Source organism: Phoca vitulina, unplaced genomic scaffold, assembly GCF_004348235.1.
Source record: "Phoca vitulina isolate PV1807 unplaced genomic scaffold, GSC_HSeal_1.0 scaffold12, whole genome shotgun sequence".
NCBI lineage: Eukaryota > Metazoa > Chordata > Mammalia > Carnivora > Phocidae > Phoca > Phoca vitulina.
This window is the reverse complement of record NW_022589715.1, coordinates 48961665-48979632: the sequence shown is the minus strand read 5'-3', so window position 1 is coordinate 48979632 and position 17968 is coordinate 48961665. Positions and strand designations below refer to the sequence as shown.

Sequence of the window (17968 nt, the reverse complement as noted above, 5' to 3'; positions counted from 1 at the left end):
TAACACCACAAATATGCAAAAACCTATGCTTTTTCCTGGGATCAAGTCCTTATTCTGCCACCAAAAACTGATTTTTAGCAGCTTTTTGTCCATAATACAAGAATGATGACAATAAATCTCTCTACTTAGCTCTCAGAGTCGTCACTTAAAGGAAAAAATGTGTGAAACCCTAAAAATACTAAATAAATGTTAACAGTGACAATAATGATTTAATATCTTAGCTGTCTTAAAATACCCTAATAATTTTTTTAAATTTCCTTAGATGATACAAAGAATATATGTAACATAAAATAAGGTAACTATATATCTGATTTTCTAATGTCTGAAAATAGGCCAACAAATTGATTATAAATAGAAGAGTCTTATTTCTGTACAAAACACTCCACCCCAATATTTATGCTTCAAATACATGTTATTCTCTTAATTCATTATTTCTCCAATAATGTGTATTAAGGGGAGGAGTTCCTTCTGCTCATTTAGATGACCTGTGTTGGGGCGCCTGGGTGGCTCAGTCGTTAAGCGTCTGCCTTCAGCTCAGGTCAGGATCCCAGGGTCCTGGGATCGAGCCCCGCATCAGGCTCCCTGCTCGGCGGGAAGCCTGCTTCTCCCTCTCCCACTCCCCCTGCTTGTGTTCCCTTTCTCGCTGTGTCTCTCTCTATCAAATAAACAAACAAAATCTTTTAAAAAAAAAAAAAAATAGATGACCTGTGTTGCCAGCATTTTTAACTTATGTATTTTTCTAACCGAAGCTAAAGCTGGTTTGGGTCCACACCTTCTGATCCAGTAAGTTCAGTCACTCCCTCAGGCATTCTGAGGGAGAATACAAAAATATTTACTTCAATAATTGATTGAATGATGGGAGGACAGAAACATTTATCAGTAAGGAGAAAAAAGGTGATTGATCTCACATACCTACTTACCTCCTCCTAAAAAATATAATTCATGTTTTTTAAAATAAAAAGACTAAAATAATCACATATTAACTTAGATATAAACATGGATCCCAAACCTCTGTGAACTTAGAAAACCTAAACTAAGCAATCTAATAAAAATATTTCAAAGAGAGTCATGACAAAGTTTATGAATCTAGAGGAAAGTCTCCATTTAAAAAGTTTTATAAGAACTGAAATAATTCAAACTTCTGGGAAAGATAAATGGTTTACCTGAACAATTTTTACCAACTATAACTGTTTACTCCACATGATTTTAGACTCTACCCAGGGCACTCTATTAGAGGCCATTTCTTAGTTTTTGAAAAGTATTCTCTATTCAACCCCTTTACTCAACTGGCATTTAAGCTTTCATATTGGTCCTTCCTTCTATATTTTACTCCTTTCATACTCTGATTTTTATGTTTTCCACATATACCCAGGGATGTAGATCCTCAATCATTCTGGGTTATTTCCTCTCATTCAGGCCAATCTGCTAAAATTCTAAGTGGTGACTCTTCCATTTGTGCCACAGAGAAAAATACCAGTAAGATGAGCCAGGGGGAAGTCGCTCCGAGATTCTTTCTTAGGGGTTGGTGATGGCTGAACTGGCAGCCAGAACAATTCTAGAATTCAGTATGACATGATCACAGTGTTGTTGAAAACTCCTGGTTCAATATGATCTGACCTCTAAATACCTGTCTCTGATTTCCTGAAGGGTTTTATTTAGTCCTTACGAGAAACACTCCTCTATACGCTCCATCACTGCAGCCATTAATTTTCTTCTGTTCTTTCTACCAGTTTATATAGGACTTTTTCTGGATGAAGAACAAGTTCACTGCACTAATAAAAATGTGACCTTCTTACCTTATCCTAAAGAAACCACACAGAATATGTAGAGCCATTTTGTTGTTACATGAAGGAAAATTGTAGAATACACACTTTACTATATTTCTGGGCCTCCTGCAAAGGAGAAACTCAGTTTTTTAAAAACTGCAACACGACTGACACTATCTTGTACTCTCGAGTTACCTTTCTCAGGTTTTCATTTTTCCAGATAAAAGCTTAAAAAACTTGATAGCACTTTTTAAAATGTCCTTAATGCAAAAACTGGCATCGAACTTTAATAGTTAAGACTTTTTATAAAATATAGCGTAACACTTAAAAATGTTTAATGTGAAGGTGCTATGGTATTTAAAAAGAGTGTTTAAAAGAACAGAAATCCTCAGTTCTAATCCCAGCATAACTGACAGCTAGGTGTGGAACCTAAGGTTGGTCACCAAACCTCTCTGCCGCTCTCATTTGTTTCATTAATATAAAGTGAGCTTTCAACAGGCATCTTTGAAATCTAAATTATAAGATCCCAAGAAAGGATGGATTCAAGATAAAGCCCACTTTTCTACTAGTTTCAGCTACAACTATTGAAAGAAATTACCTGAATTCTTTTATGTTTACTAAGTTGCTAAAATGTGGTAACCAGTAAGTCTAGATACAGTCGTAAGGTTGAAGAAAGCAAATTTTCCTGATGAACAGACAAATATTTCAACAGGGGGTATTTTCAAAAGTATTTTCTTATCTGTGTGAAGATGGACAATACTAATATGCCCAAAGATTTTCATGGAATGATGTGAACTTTCTCTGGTTCAAAAATACTGGGTTAAAGGTTACTTCTTGAAGCTTTCAGAACTGGAGGATATGCAAAGAGTTAATCAACTAGCATACTGTTTTCACGAAGATTTTTCTAAAAAGGATTTTGAGACTTTTATAGCCAGAAACAATTAGGGAATACTTGTTTCACTATTTCCTTTAGACCAGAAGACGACTATATATTTAAAATAAAATTGCAATATGAAAGTCTGCTAAAAGCACTTTTTTTGTTGTTTGTGCATTTTGTTTGTCACCCAATGTCATACTAACAACTCTGCATCTCATTCTAAAGCACATTATACTGTGAGATAAAATGAAAAAGACCATTTTTTGTTTCCCCAAGGGGGAAGTACTTCTGTTAAAAGCATCTTTTTATGAGACTACTCTTTCTGAATTACCAGTAATGCAAACCAAAGAATTAGACACTGTACTCTAAAATTTAATATTTGTTCAATTCTTATTCATATCCTATAGGCATCCCATGTGTACAAGGAAAAAGTATGCTAAATGCTTAAATGTACTTAAGAACCTGAAAGACTGAACATTTCTGTCCTTCAATCAGCAGGCTGTCAGGTCATGAGCACTCATTTTACAATAAAAGTTTTGCTGTCTTTCCTATTATTGTAACTCGGCTCAGTTAAGGAGACTGGTCCACAAAGAAAATGGCTTGGGGTGCCTGGGTGGCTCAGTCATTAAGCGTCTGCCTTCGGCTCAGGTCAGGATCCCAGGGTCCTGGGATCGAGCCCCGCATCGGGCTCCCTGCTCCGCGGGGAGCCTGCTTCTCCCTCTCCCACTCCCCCTGCTTGTGTTCCCTCTCTCGCTGTGTCTCTCCCTGTCAAATAAATAAATAAAATCTTTAAAAAAATAAAAAAAAATAAAAAATTAAAAAAAAGAAAATGGCTTGATTATGTATAACTTCATCTGGAATAAGGCTAGACAAACTAATTTCAAATGGTATATGCAAAATCAAGAACTAAAGAGTTTTTTGAAAAACTTAAAAATAATGAACTACTTAAAACTACACCCGCAAGTTTGAATATCAAGATCAGAGATACAGTCAGAAATGAAATTAAGATGAAAGAAATCTACTATGTTTTTAAAAATGCTTACCTGATTCTTAACTATGATTTAAATCAATTCTATTTTCTCAGAAGATCCACTACTCAGAAATAAGTTTGCCTTCCCAAAGAATTCAACTAGATGTGTGCAGAAACTTATTCTGGATCTCCGAACCATTACAAATCTGTAAAAGGCAAAACCTAACCTTGAACATCTTTCTTCTTCTGATGTCCAGCTAGCAATGGCCAGAAATAATGAGTTCTGACAGGAAAACCTTCTTCCTTCAGAGCCTTCATCAGAGCTTTTGCCAAATCTGAAAGAGATACCATAAAATATTACACAGCTACCTCAGCAAAACTTACTTATGTCAGTCTTAATGATGAGAATATAGTACCGGTTTTATTGGCTAGTAAAGCGCTCTGAAGTGTGAATTGCAAAGGAGATGTGTGCATCTGGGACTCCTTTAACTTCTTGCAGTAGTCTTTCAGCTTCTCTGCAGGCTAGGAAAAAAAGGCACCACATCAGCTGGATCCACAAAGATCCTACCATTTGACCTTCTGCAAACATTCTACCACTTCTGGGATGAAAAATTTGAACCTCTCATCCTCTTTCTACCCGATAAACTTACACACAGAAACAAAGTTTTCATAATGCTTATAATTGGTCTAATCTCATAATATGTTCTTACATTTTGCAGACTCTTATTTTACTGACTATTACACGGTCTACAAAGTAAAAACAGACAGAATACCGTATTCATAGTCACACAGTGTCGCAAAAAGAAACTGCCAAAGTCACTCAGACTGTCTTCCCTTGATACAGGACATGCTAATAAAATTTGGAATGCTGTATCTTCCAATTTTTCGGTGACTAAAAGTAAAATGAGGTTCATTGCATCTGGGAAGAGAACAAAGACATTTTCTGTTACCAAACTGAATAATATTTTTATACTGCAACCACTATGAAAGACAAACTTAATGAACTGCAAATACCAAAAGGATCTATCTGCCTAAATAATAGTGAAACACTTCCAAATCAAAACATTCCCATGTGTTCATTAACTCGAGCTGTTTAGCTTATTAAGCTGACTTTTTTTCTAATTTTTTATTGTTATGTTAATCCTCATACATTACATCATTAGTTTTAGATGTAGTGTTCCATGATTCATTGTTTGTGCATAACACCCAGTGCTCCATGCAGAACGTGCCCTCTTTAATACCCATCACCAGGCTAACCCATCCTCCCCCCTCATTAAGCTGACTTTTAAAAGAGTCCTATGTTCATGTACCACAATCCCCTATTGTTAGAGAACAGTAATTCAGATTTTTAGAAAAATCATGAAAATAAATGTTTAAAAACTACCTGGAATATATCTTCTTTCATATGTAATTTTTTCCAAAATTTCTGGGACATATTGAGAATACCCAGCTTTACTGAAACTAAAAATAATTTGGAATAAATCACGGTCCATAAGGTAAAGATCAGACTTCTCCACCTTCTCCAGAGTCTGTAGGCAGTTCCAGAAATTAGAAGAACAAGTTAGAAACCAGTATTTTTTAACTAAAGCCAAATAAAATACCAAGATTTTAAAAATTAGGAACATACACCATCTAAAGGTTTAGGACTTCTTTTACAAAACAGAAAATATTATATTCCAGCAATAACTGTTATATCAACACCAAGGTACCAAACTATAAAAGTTCTCCTTCAATACTAGTGTCCTACAAGAAATACCTTTAAAACAGATATAAACTACACTTTTCTGCTTCATGCAAAATGGAACACAAGCTTACACCAATGATTTTATTTCTTATACAAATGATTTTAAAGTATTTTTATTTACATGACGTAAGTCATACCTGCTTAACACGGTCAATGTCACCCTTTTCAGCATACGCATTCAATAATGCTAAGTATGTGTCTGGACCAGGCTCAATTCCAGCCTCTTTCATCACTGTGAGAATATTTTCTGCATTCTCTATATCTCTGGAAGTTATTCAAAGAAAAGAGAATAGATTACTACAACACTGCCCAATGTAATATTATCATTCAACCTAAAATGTATTACCCTATTCTTATTAAAATTAAAAATTCTTATGAATCATTTAGAACAATTAGCAAAGGACATCAGAAAAGAGCAAGTACGTACTAAAATGGTTATAGGTCTCTGAAATAACAAAAATAATAAACATCTCAAATTTTACAGGTAACTTTTCCAAAAAAAAAAAAAAAAAAAAACCAAATTGCATAATAATCACATAGACCTTAAATTAACATGTCCTCTTTTATCAAGTATGCTATGACTCAAATTTACCTTTCTAGGGAAGAATAACATTTAGGAAATTACTCTTCAAAACTGAAATTGTTTTCCACGGGCATCAGGAGAGCAGTTAAAAGACTTTACAAAGTCAGTTACTTTGGATCAGGCCCAATTTTTAAAAGATGAGAATTTTCAAATCAAAGTTGTATGAAACAGATACATTTAAGTTATTTAAAAGTTGCATGGTCTATCTCACACACTCAGAATTTTTGAGGAGGATAGATAAACATGGGTTAAGAATCTTCTACAATTACTCTAATTCCAGCCTTGCTTGAGAATAAAACCTTAGGGGGCGCCTGGGTGGCTCAGTTGGTTAAGCGACTGCCTTCGGCTCAGGTCATGATCCTGGAGTCCCTGGATTGAGTCCCGCATCGGGCTCCCTGCTCGGCAGGGAGCCTGCTTCTCCCTCTGACCCTCCCCCCTCTCATGTGCTCTCTCTCTCTCTCTCATTCTCTCTGTCTCAAATAAATAAATAAAATCTTAAAAAAAAAAAAAAAAAAGAGAATAAAACCTTAGGTTGAACATTACCCAGCTCTTGCATGCCCCGTAACAAGGGCACTGAAAACTGCCTCCGTGACTGGCAGATCCTTGGTTTTCATAAATCCAAGAATCTTGCTGCAACAAAAGAGAAATGAAAATACTTCTTGAAAATATACATCAAAACCACTTTTTACGACATATATACATAAAATCTCACTCCCTGAAATTATTTGTTATATCAAATTATATATCTTGAACTACTCTTGGTAAAAATAGCAGGTTAAGTTTTTAAAACCTGATTATTTCTTCTATACTACTACTTAACTTTAAAAAGCATAGAGTTTAATAAAATCCATTTAATTAAAAATGAATTATACATTTCAATTTATCCCTTATTTCCTAAAACCTCCATCCAAAAGTAGCAATAAATTTTACACAAAGAAATAAAATGTCACAACTGATTTTATACGACTCAGCAAGATAGAATATTGCTAGTTTTATAAATGAATACAATTTAAATGGCTAAGAACATTTCCTTGAGGAAGTATCAATTTACAAAGACTAAAGCCCCAACTTTGTACACCTCAGCAGCTTTAAACCTCTGCTCCAATAAATCAAAGTTTTAATTAAAATAGCAATATTCACTTGTCTTTCTCTTCTTACACAATTTTACATTTTATCTAAGTCATATTACCAAATTTGCTAGATTAAAATACTTCTGAAGTAATGTCCCTTACTAAGAAGAAACTTTAAAAAAAAAAAAAGGTGAGTGAATATATTCTAGGCTTACAAGACTTACAGTGTATTTGCTTAAACATACATTTATAGAGCTCCATACCTGGCACCTTCAATATCCCCCACATTACAATAAGCAGCAATCAACCTCTGGTATGTCACCTGTCAATGAAATGGGCCAGTTAGTATTTTTTAAATACTACTTTTTTCCTGGGATTAAAAAAAAAAAAAAAGTGACGTAACCAATGAACATTTATGTCAGCAACTACCTACTCGATTTGGTTGAATGTTTGCTTCCTCCATTTTTGCCAAGAAGTCAGTTGGTGAAAATTTATATTCATTTTGAAGATAGACTTTAAGTAAAGCATTGTAGTGACTTACGTCATACACAGTACCTACAAATAAAATTTAAATCAAATTTTTGCACTAAAAATCAAATTTTTAGAAAATCATATCCTTTATCACAATTAAAATATGGGTACTTAAATTTAACAAACAAAAAGGATAAAATGATCACTTCAGCGTTTCACCCCATACTTAGACCCATCTATATTGAAATCCTGTCAGAACAGAGCAAGTTAAGCATTTAAGACCGTAATTAACTGAATTACTGTACAGTTACAAGTAACTGCTTATTCAGATGTTAAGAGGTCTCTTACTTATGAAGCATAGTATTCCCTTCTTGTTGGAAAATGTTGACAATACCTCTGTATTTAAAGTGACTGAAAGATTTTTTGACAGAAGGCAGTTCTTGCCACAGTACAGACACACTAAGATGCACTGTGACTAGCTGTTTTACACAGTTAGGGCGGTACTAGCAACTTAGCTTATTTACTCCAAGTTTTTCTTTGAAGGCTCCATTTCCAGTCGCTGAACACCATTACTAGTCTGCTACTATTAATTTACCCCTATTCCAAAGCCCTCTGTTTTCTTTCTGGGTCCATCTTGCCTAAGGCCACATCAATCAAGGTTACCATTCAGCCTTCCTCTACCCACTGATGACATTAGGGTCACGTACCAATCTAGTGCTAATATGTTTTACTAAATTTGCATGAATTAAATTTCGTATCTTAACTGCCTGTAGCACCACAGGCCTGTGGTCAGTATCTGGTGTCAGTTTGAGATTCCAGACAGCAGAGACCTAGTCTATTAAATTCATATTTATCTTAGTAGACATGTAGAGTGCTTACTATGTTCCAGGAACTGTGCTAAGTGCTCTGCATCTAGAGTCCCAGTTCCTCCTCACAACAGCTTTGAGACAGTTCCTCTTATCCCCATCTTATAGATGAGGAGAACTGACTCTTCCACTTGTCCAAGGCAACATGGCTTTGTGAGTGACCACAGATTTGAATGTAGGCGGTCTGCCCTGAGTGCCCAATCTGTTAACCCTTGTAATAGCTTATACAGGGCTTTAAGGGGAACCATGTGCAATTCAACATCTGCAAAGTGATTACACAACATGGTTACCATACAGTGTATGAAAACTTCTAAAAAATCATCAGTTCAAACAGAACTCTACTAATGGTTGGCTACAGCTCTAAAGCCGAAGGAAAGTACATATATTTCGCAAATATTTCTCCCAGTTCAACATGTGTTTTTAAATTACATGACTTACTAACATGTGGAAATTTCTTTTTATGAAATCAATTCTTTAACTTTTCTGCTGCTCTTTTACTGAGAAAACTCTTTCCCATTCTTAAGTCCAATATTCATGCATTCTTTTAAAAACTTTTAAAAAACAAACGTGTCATCAAAATTAACTCTAGATGAATTCAAAACTGAGGTGAGGCTGTGTTTACTCTATAGATTTTTCCATAGAGGTGCGACATGACATGTTTCTTGAAGGATATTCCTAGACATTTTACATATTTGTGACTAAACTTAGATATTTTATTGCATTTTGCTTTCTAACTAGGAAAAGTTACAGATTCTTGAACATTTAATATTTCCTACTACTTTATTGTAAATTGATTTTCTGAGATTTTACAGGTAAATAAGCACATCATCTAAAAAACAGTAATTTCTAGTATTGCTTCTCATCTTATTTCATTGCCATTACACATGATATTAGTTGTTGGCTTTAAACTTTAACATGTTAAAGAAGCATCCTTCTGTTCTTTGTTAAGACTTTTTAAAAAAATTTTTAAGTAGGCTCCATGCCCACCATAGAGCCCAGTGTGGGGCTCGAACTCACAACCCCGGGATCAGGACCTGAGCTGAGATCAAGAGTCGGATACTCAACACACTGAGCCACCCAGGTGGCCCTCTTTGTTAAGATTTTTAAAAATCAGGATTGAACATTGAATCTTATCTAATGGTCTTTTAAATCATGTTATTTTCTGAAGAGATACTATGTTCACAGTATAAAAAGCATAAAAAGGTAATGAGTAAAAGTATAAAAAGGTACAGAGTATAAATTGTATGTAGTATTTATTATCCTTCCAGAAATACTTTAATATTGTATGCATATAGAGATATAAACATTTTTCTTCAAAATGGTAGCATACTATATGTACCATTCTACACCTTAATTTTGTGGAGAACACCCACATTAGTATAGAAGAACTCCTTCATTTTTTTTTAACAGTTGCATAGTATTCCATTTCATGAACGCTCCATAATTTATTTAACCAATCCTAGTGAGAGACATTAGAGTTGGTTCCAATTTCTTACCATTACAAACAAGTACAATAAAGGATATCCTTTTGCACATTTGAGTATATCTGTATCTATATTCTAACAAATGGAACTGCTTGGTCAAATGGTATGGGCATTCTTAACTTTGACAAACCAACTGCCTTTTTATTTTGTTCTTTTTTAACTTACCATAAAAAGTAATAATTGTTATGAAAATTATTTCTTTTTTTCATTTGAGTATAGTTGACACACAATGCTACATTAGTAAATTATTTTATTCTTAATGCCCCTAGATGTCACTGTAACTCACCAAATAAATATTACCAAGTAGCTCTTCCATAAAATGGAATTAGAACATTTATGTAAAGAAATTATTATTTACCAAAAGAAAAAAATATCTCCATCTTTTACATATACACATCATATTTTTAAACAATCATACCCAATTTCTGAAGTTTGTCCCATATCCTATGAGCAAATTCTGTTCTCTCGGAGAGCTGCAGTTCAGGCAAGAGAGAACCACAGCTGCGCAGGAGAAGCAAGGCTTGATTACCACCTGGGCTACCTATGAAAAAAGGTAACAGGTAACATTTAACACAGTAGCAATATCATACAGATAAATATCAAAACATAAACCGAAATCTGGAAATATTAAAAAATCTCCTCCCTCACTAAGATAGTACTAAAAGTACCCACCAGCTGGAAAAAACCCTACCCAAATCTACAAGTATCATTTACAATGTTCTAAAAGTTATGTTTTTAAAATTAGTTTGTTTTCTTAAGGAAGCTAAGGTTATGAGTCTATGTAATCTGCAAGACTCTATACCATACAAAAATACCCAGAACTTAATTTATAAGCAGTGCTTACTGCAATTCAAAGGCTAAGCTTCTTAATATCTAATGAAAATAGTACAACGCAGTACAGTTAAAACCCATGAATACCAAATTTAGGTTTACAATCAATTACAAAACAATAACTTCCTTCTCCCTTTTTCCATGTATCTACATGTCTCTGAAAGCTGACTTTTAAACCAAACCAAACAAAAAATAAGCCACTTACTGTATGATTTCAAATTTATATAAAGCATCCAAAATAAGCAAATCTGCAAGGCCAGAAAGTACACTAGCGGTTGCCTAAGGCTGGTAGGGATGAGGGGTTGGGGGATAATGGCTAAGGGTTTGGAGATTTCTTTTTGAGGTGATAAAAATGTTCTAAATGTAACTATGGTAATAGTCACACAACTGAATAAATCAAAAAGAGGAAATGATACAACAGCCTTTAAATGCACATAATTATAACTAATACTTCTTTTGATATCCCTCATCATTAGATCCCACAGCCTCTTAATGTGAATGAAATCCAGATGCACTTTAGGAAGCTGGTGCATGTTCTATAACTACATGCAAAATTATGTGCGTGTTTGCATGTGGGCTTGTGGGGGGGGGGGGGTAAGAGGGCCCATAAGCTTCTACTGGATTATCAGAGTAAGTGACTCAAATAGATTGTAAAACTAAGTGAAAATGAAAGGGAAATAATGATTACCAGTCTTTCTGGAAATCTATCATACGTTAGCATCTTAGAGAAAGCTGACACTATACAACGGAAGGTAAGAAAAACAATAACTTCCAAGACAATATACCACTGAAAGTGACTCTCTTATAAACTGGGGAAAGCAAAAAGACCCATTTTTATTTGCTGATTTTGAAATAAACATCTAAAACTAAATGTTTTACTCAAAACTGTGCCCTGAGTTGGAAAGATCACAATCCTAACATAAAATCGTGATGATCAACAAAAATAACAAACAAAATTAGAAACATCAAATAATGTGTTCTACAGTGAGCTTGCCCCCAAACAAATATTTATTAAGACATTCAACTTTTTGTACAGAAAATTTTCAAATACCTGAGTGACAGGTAGTGTCAAAGACTTTTTGTAGAAGAGTCTTTGGGATGCGGCCAGTTCTTCGGACAGAATTATCCAGTCTCATTAGAGCCCAGTCAAACTGACTGGCATTCCTTCTATGAGAAGAAGCAGGCTCCTCTTGAAGATAATTCTTTTTCTCAACAGCAATGGCATATAGCCTGGCTTGGTTCAGCAGCCCTCTATAAAATGAAACCCAACTGGTAATTAACTAACTCAACTCTTCCTATATAAGTTCTCTTCTTAAGCAAAATTTATACAAAGTTTATTGGTTACCAAATACCTAAATTCTGGTGCAAAAGCAAAAATGCTCAGAGAAGTATAAGATGGTAGGAAAGAAAGTTTTGCCTTTTGCTTTAAATAAAATCACATGTACACACAAGTTGTATGCAAAGTAAATCCCTTAAATGATTGTTTGATAGGGTCTTGAAAACCTTCCGCATGGAATCATTTCAAACTAAGACAATAATATGGTGTGTTAAGTGTTTTGCGTTTTTTAAATTTCCCTTTAGCAAAACCAGGTTAATGAAAGAAAATGAAGCAGTTTATGCTACAAAACTCTTCTCACCTCTACAAATCAAACAAGAGATCTAAAATATATATAAAATTCTGATAACTGCTTTCAAATGTTTTCTAGGTGTAATCTCATTATGAATTTAATAGAAGACCAATGCCCAAGTTTAAATTACGCAGTTTTTTAAAGAATCATTCAGGACAAAAGAATTTCCAATCTGTCTAAATAAATTTGAAACATTTTAGTGACAATGTTTCAGTTCTCAATTCATATCTGCCTTCCATCTGTCAAAATGCTAATTATATACTTTTCCAGTTATTTTAACAACTGCAATCATCAAAAATAAAACTCGATATCTGGGGGCACCTGGGTGGCTCAATCGTTAAGCGTCTGCCTTCAGCTCAGGTCATGCACGATCCCAGGGTCCTGGGATCGAGCCCCACATCAGACTCCTTGCTCAGCGGGGAGCCTGCTTCTCCTTCTCCCTGCCACTCCCCCTGCTTGTGCTCTCTCTGTCAAATAAATAAATAAAATCTTTTAGAAAATAAAAAATAAAACTGGATTTCTGGTATTAAACATCATTAATTTTCAGAAAGTAAGAAAAAAAAAGTTTGTCAATTGGGTAAGGTAAGACTAGTACATGTGTGTTTATAAAGAGCAAACAGCCTTTAAACAGGATTTTATTTATTTTTTTTTAAGATTTTATTTATTTATTTGACAGGAAGACACAGCAAGAGAGGGAACACAAGCAGGGGGAGTGGGAGAAGGAGAAACAGGCTTCCCGTGGAGCAGGGAGCCTGATGTGGGGCTCGATCCCAGGACCCTGGGATCATGACCAGAGCCGAAGGCAGATGTGTAACGACTGAGCCACCCAGGCGCCCCAAACCATTCAGTATTTTAATACAGAGCCTAACACGTTAGCCAAACACTCTAAAACGTGAAATCAGAGGTACTTCATACTATAGAAATACAGGCTGTACCTGATTTGCAAATATCAAACTTAAAAATAATCTTTATGTGTGAGGATAACCCTGTCATAAATCTTTGAATTGAATTTAAACTTACTCTGTATTCAAACACTACTTTCTAACACACACAAAAAAAATTTTTTAAAGACTTTATTTTCGTGGGGGCGGGGGAGCTCAGAGGGAGAAGCAGGCTCCCTGCTGAGGAGGGAGCCCAATGCGGGACTGGATGCCAGGACCCTGGGAATCACGACCTGAGCTGAAGGCAGACGCTTAACCAACTGAGCCACCCAGGCGCCCTAACACAAAATTTCTAATGTACAAAGAGTTACACATTTATCCCAAAATATCTTAAACTTCCCCAATAGCAGCCAGTAAGTATAACTAAATATATACAGAGCACATCTTAACATGTTAAGTGTGATGTAAAAATACTAATCCAGGGATGCCTTCAGAATGATAATCCCATTTTTCTTTCATATGCACATCTTTACCACAATTACCAAAAAAATATTTAAGTGAGTTTAAAAATAAAACTGTTGGAGTGCTTGGGTGGCTCAGTCAGTTAAGCTTCAGCCTTCTGCTCAGATCAAGATCCCGGGGTCCTGCGATGGAGCTGCCCTGCCCCCCCATTGGGGCTCCCCGCCCTGCAGGGTCTGTTTCTCCCTCTCCCTCTGCTCCTCTCCCCTCCCCTGCCCGGCTCATGCTCTCCCTCTCTCTCTCAAATAAATAAAATCTTTTCAAAAATAAATAAATAAATAGGGACACCTGGGTGGCTCAGTCGGTTAAGCAGCTGCCTTTGGCTCAGGTACTGGGGTCCTGGGATCAAGTCCCACATCGGGCTCCTTGCTCAGCGGGGAGCCTGCTTCTCCCTCTGCCTGCAGCTTCCCCTGCTTGTGCTCTCTCTGACAGACAGACAGACAGACAGACAGATAAATAAATAAATAAATAAATAAATAAATAAATAAATAAATAAAACTGTTGGTTTCCTAACCTATGTTATCAACCTGGAAAACCAGTCACAAATTTAATTAAGTATGGGATATTACATTAAAGAAAGCTACACCAAAATTTCATCACAAGATTATGTAAAATACAGAGGCAGTAACTTGATACTAGACTACAAACTCTACTACTGTGATCTGGGACAAATCACAAGCACTCTGGCCTTCAATGATTCTACCTATGTAAACAAATTGGAAAACAATGGAAAAAAATCAGGACACTAATTAAGCAAGACAAAGTCTTCTTACCTTTACAAACCTAATGATCAGCACATTATAGATGGCTAATTGATTAGTTTGTTAAATAAGCTGAATTAATTAAATGCTAACTACCTACAAACCACAGAAATATGTACCACGCCTACATATTTATCCTTTATTTTTAAAGGTTTTCTCTGGCCATACATCTGTCTAGGATCAGCTGTCACTAAACTATGCCCTTGATAGGCAAACACAAAATAACATTATTTTAAATCATCCAGAACATATGAAGTTCAGGTGAGTGTGCAATAAATAATATTGTTTAACAACGAAAACTGATTAATATAGAAATTTCAAAACTGTAGGTGCCTGGCTGGCTCAGTTGGTGGTGCATGCAACTCCTGATCTCGGGGTTGTGAGTTCAAGCCCCATACTGCGTGTAGAGATTACTTAAAAATAAAAAATGTTTAAAAAAGAAAAAGAAACTTCAAAAATTGTAGTGAAGTATATTTGCAAAGATCTTTTTTACACAGCCCAAATCTTGTAAGCTGTGAAAAAAGCACAAAAATAAAACCTTTGCTAAAATGCAGTTTTAAAATGTAAGCTCTAATACAAAATTCAGACAGAAGACAGAGAGGTTAATAAACCAGAATATTATTCTGAACATTTTAAAGCTGATTTCTCTCACAAATCTTTAACGAGGCTAAGTCTCCTTCACACAAGTATACTCAACTTTAATTAGATAAGCTGAACTATGAATCCACCATAGAATGAACTACGGTGAGGGAAGGGTTACATATTTAACCAAAGGATTCTTCACTCTTCAAAAGAAGTCTCCAGTGCTATCGTACACGGCAGTGTTTTCATTTATTATTTGGCCCACAATTTATTTTTCAATTTCACAGAAACACACCCAGTAGGAAGTAAGAACTTCATGCCTGGAACACTAAGTATGTTGCGACAGAAAGTAAAGAAAAGAAGTCGTCCAGGGGTGAAGGTGAGTCCATGTAGCGTAGACACCTACCCATCAGACCTGCACAAGACAGAAGGCACTGCCTCCAAATTCTTTTTCTTTTTTTTTAAAGATTTTATTTATTTATTTGACAGAGAGAGACACAGCGAGAGAGGGAACACAAGCAGGGGGAGTGGGAGAGGGAGAAGCAGGCTCCCCACTGAGCAGGGAGCCCGATGCGGGGCTCGATCCCAGGACCCTGGGATCATGACCTGAGCCGAAGGCAGACGCTTAACGACTGAGCCACCCAGGCGCCCCTGCCTCCAAATTCTGATGACCAAAACTGATATAACCACATAAGGGAAAATTATCATCATTTCATCAATGTGTCATAAATGGCTCCTTTGCATCTCTGAGTTAAACATCTTAGGTTCCCTCCTGAGACTCTGGCACTCACCACTGATATTCAGATTACCCTTTAACTTTCTCTGGCAAAATCTGGCACTGTTTTTCTCAGCGTTGTTTGTTTTTGTTTTTTTTAATGTTGGCGGTGGTTATTATTTTGACTCTTCAGTACAAAAAAATAATGATTTTATATTTGAATGTCCATATTTCAAAAAGGCACACAGTCCAGATTATTATAAGCAGGCTTCCATGGGACTCCCCTCTTAAGCCTGTACTTTTTTCTAATATTTTACTTTTTCAAGGCGTTTCTAGGTTTACAGAAAAACTGTGCAGTGAGTACAGAGTTCCCGTATATCCTCTTCTCCCTCCACCCAGTTTCCCCTATTCATATCTTGCATTACTGTGGTACCTGTGTTACAAATGATGAACCAATCATGATACGTTACAGCCTGTACAACAGGGTTCACTCTGTGTATGTCCATACCTATGGGTTTTGACAAATGTGTGACAAGCATTACAGCAGTCACAGAATAGTTTCACTGTCCTAAAAATGCCCTGTGCTCCGCCTATTCATCCCTTCCCCCATCCTCCTAAACCCCTGGCAACCATCTTTCTCCTCCTCTATAGTTTTGCCTTTTCCAAAATGTCTTAAATTTGGACTCACACAGCATGGAGACTTTTTCAAACTGGCTTCTTCCATCTGGCAAAATACATTTAAGGTCCCTCCATGTCCTTTTGTGACTTGATAACGCATTTCTTTTTAGTGCTGAATAATATTCCATTTCACAGGTTTACCATCATTTGTTTATCCATTCACCTACTGAAGGAAGGATAGACATACTGGCTGCTTCCAATTTGGGCAAATCTGAATAAAGCATCTAAAGAAATGTGTGTGCAGACTTTTGCTTGGACGTAAATTTTCAATTCATTTAGGTAAACATCTAGGAGTGTGACTGCTGTATTATATGGTAAGCTAATGTTTATTTAGCTTTGTAAGAGGCCACCTTACTGTCTTCCAAAATGGCTGTACCACTCTGCGTTCCCACCAGCAATGACTTGAGAGCTCCCCAGGGCCCCACATCCTCACCAGCATTCAGTGCTGCAGGTGTTTTGGATGTCAGTCATTCTAACAGGTATGTAGTGGTATCTAATTGTTGTTTTAATCTGCAACTCCCTAATGACATATGATGTTAAACATCTTTTCATATGCTTATTTGCCTCCTTTATGTCCTTGGTGAACTGTCCAGACCTTCTGTTCATTTTTCAATTGGACCATTACATCTTCCTTTTTCTTTTTTTTTTTTTTTTTTTAAGTTTTCTTCTTGTTGAGTTGTAAGAGTTCTTCTTATGTTTTGGGTATTCTTGGTGATTATTTTTTCAAATAAACTTTTTATTGAAGTATTAGTCGTTCTTTTTTAACTTCAAATGTACACCAAACTAATCACACATGTTCTCAAACTCTCCCTTCCATGTTATCTTCGTTGCTATTATGAGTCACTCTAGCATCTAACACTTTGGAGCTCCCAGAATTAAAAAAAAAAAAAAAAAAAGAGGATACAGATATGTGATAGAATAGGTATAACCAGTAATTGATGTTTATTATGCATTTAATGACACATGCTAGGTAACAAAAAATTATTACCATAATCTTCATTTCATTGATAAGAAAACTGAAGCAACTTGCCCAAAGTCACAGTAAAAGCTAGAACAGACAGGAGGACAGGTCCCAGATCTGTACTTGGGTAGTGTCTTGAAATGAGCTCAACGTGGCAGAAGGGCATCAAGGAAACTAACCTGGCTGCAATAGGGGGTTCACAATGGAAGTGATAAAAATTAAATCTGGACTGGGAGGGTAAGACTATAGAATGGAAAGCCAACAATGGCTGATAAGTAAGGCATTTGGATTTTATGACATGTCCATAAAATACAAGACTGATGTCCATAAAGCTGTTCTTCCAGCTTATTTGGCAGGCAATGGGGATCTCAAACTCATCTCATGTTCTCACCCATCTCTCATTTTAACTATTCCACTTGAGTTTTCTTTAGCCTGTTGATATGTGTGATTACAAGGACTGATTTTCAAATGTTGGGTCAGCTTTGCACGCCTGGAATAAACCCAACTTGGTCATGGTATGTAATTCTTTTTAAAACGTTTGGATACTTATACCGATTCCACTTAAGTTTTAACATGTTAAA

General features: G+C 35.8%; 1 protein-coding gene across 1 annotated transcript in view; it reads right to left on the bottom strand.

Annotated features, from left to right (window-relative positions):
* The window catches only part of LRPPRC (leucine rich pentatricopeptide repeat containing), a 104906-nt gene that overhangs the window by 78198 nt on the left and 8740 nt on the right, over positions 1-17968 (bottom strand). Inside the window, exons 2-11 of the mRNA XM_032411076.1 lie at positions 11714-11913; positions 10250-10372; positions 7444-7565; positions 7274-7332; positions 6484-6570; positions 5495-5621; positions 4998-5142; positions 4387-4532; positions 4030-4135; positions 3841-3948 (exon numbers count right to left, since the gene is read on the bottom strand). Of these exons, the coding sequence (XP_032266967.1) occupies positions 3841-3948; positions 4030-4135; positions 4387-4532; positions 4998-5142; positions 5495-5621; positions 6484-6570; positions 7274-7332; positions 7444-7565; positions 10250-10372; positions 11714-11913 (1223 nt within the window). The remainder of the gene's footprint in view (positions 1-3840; positions 3949-4029; positions 4136-4386; positions 4533-4997; positions 5143-5494; positions 5622-6483; positions 6571-7273; positions 7333-7443; positions 7566-10249; positions 10373-11713; positions 11914-17968) is intronic.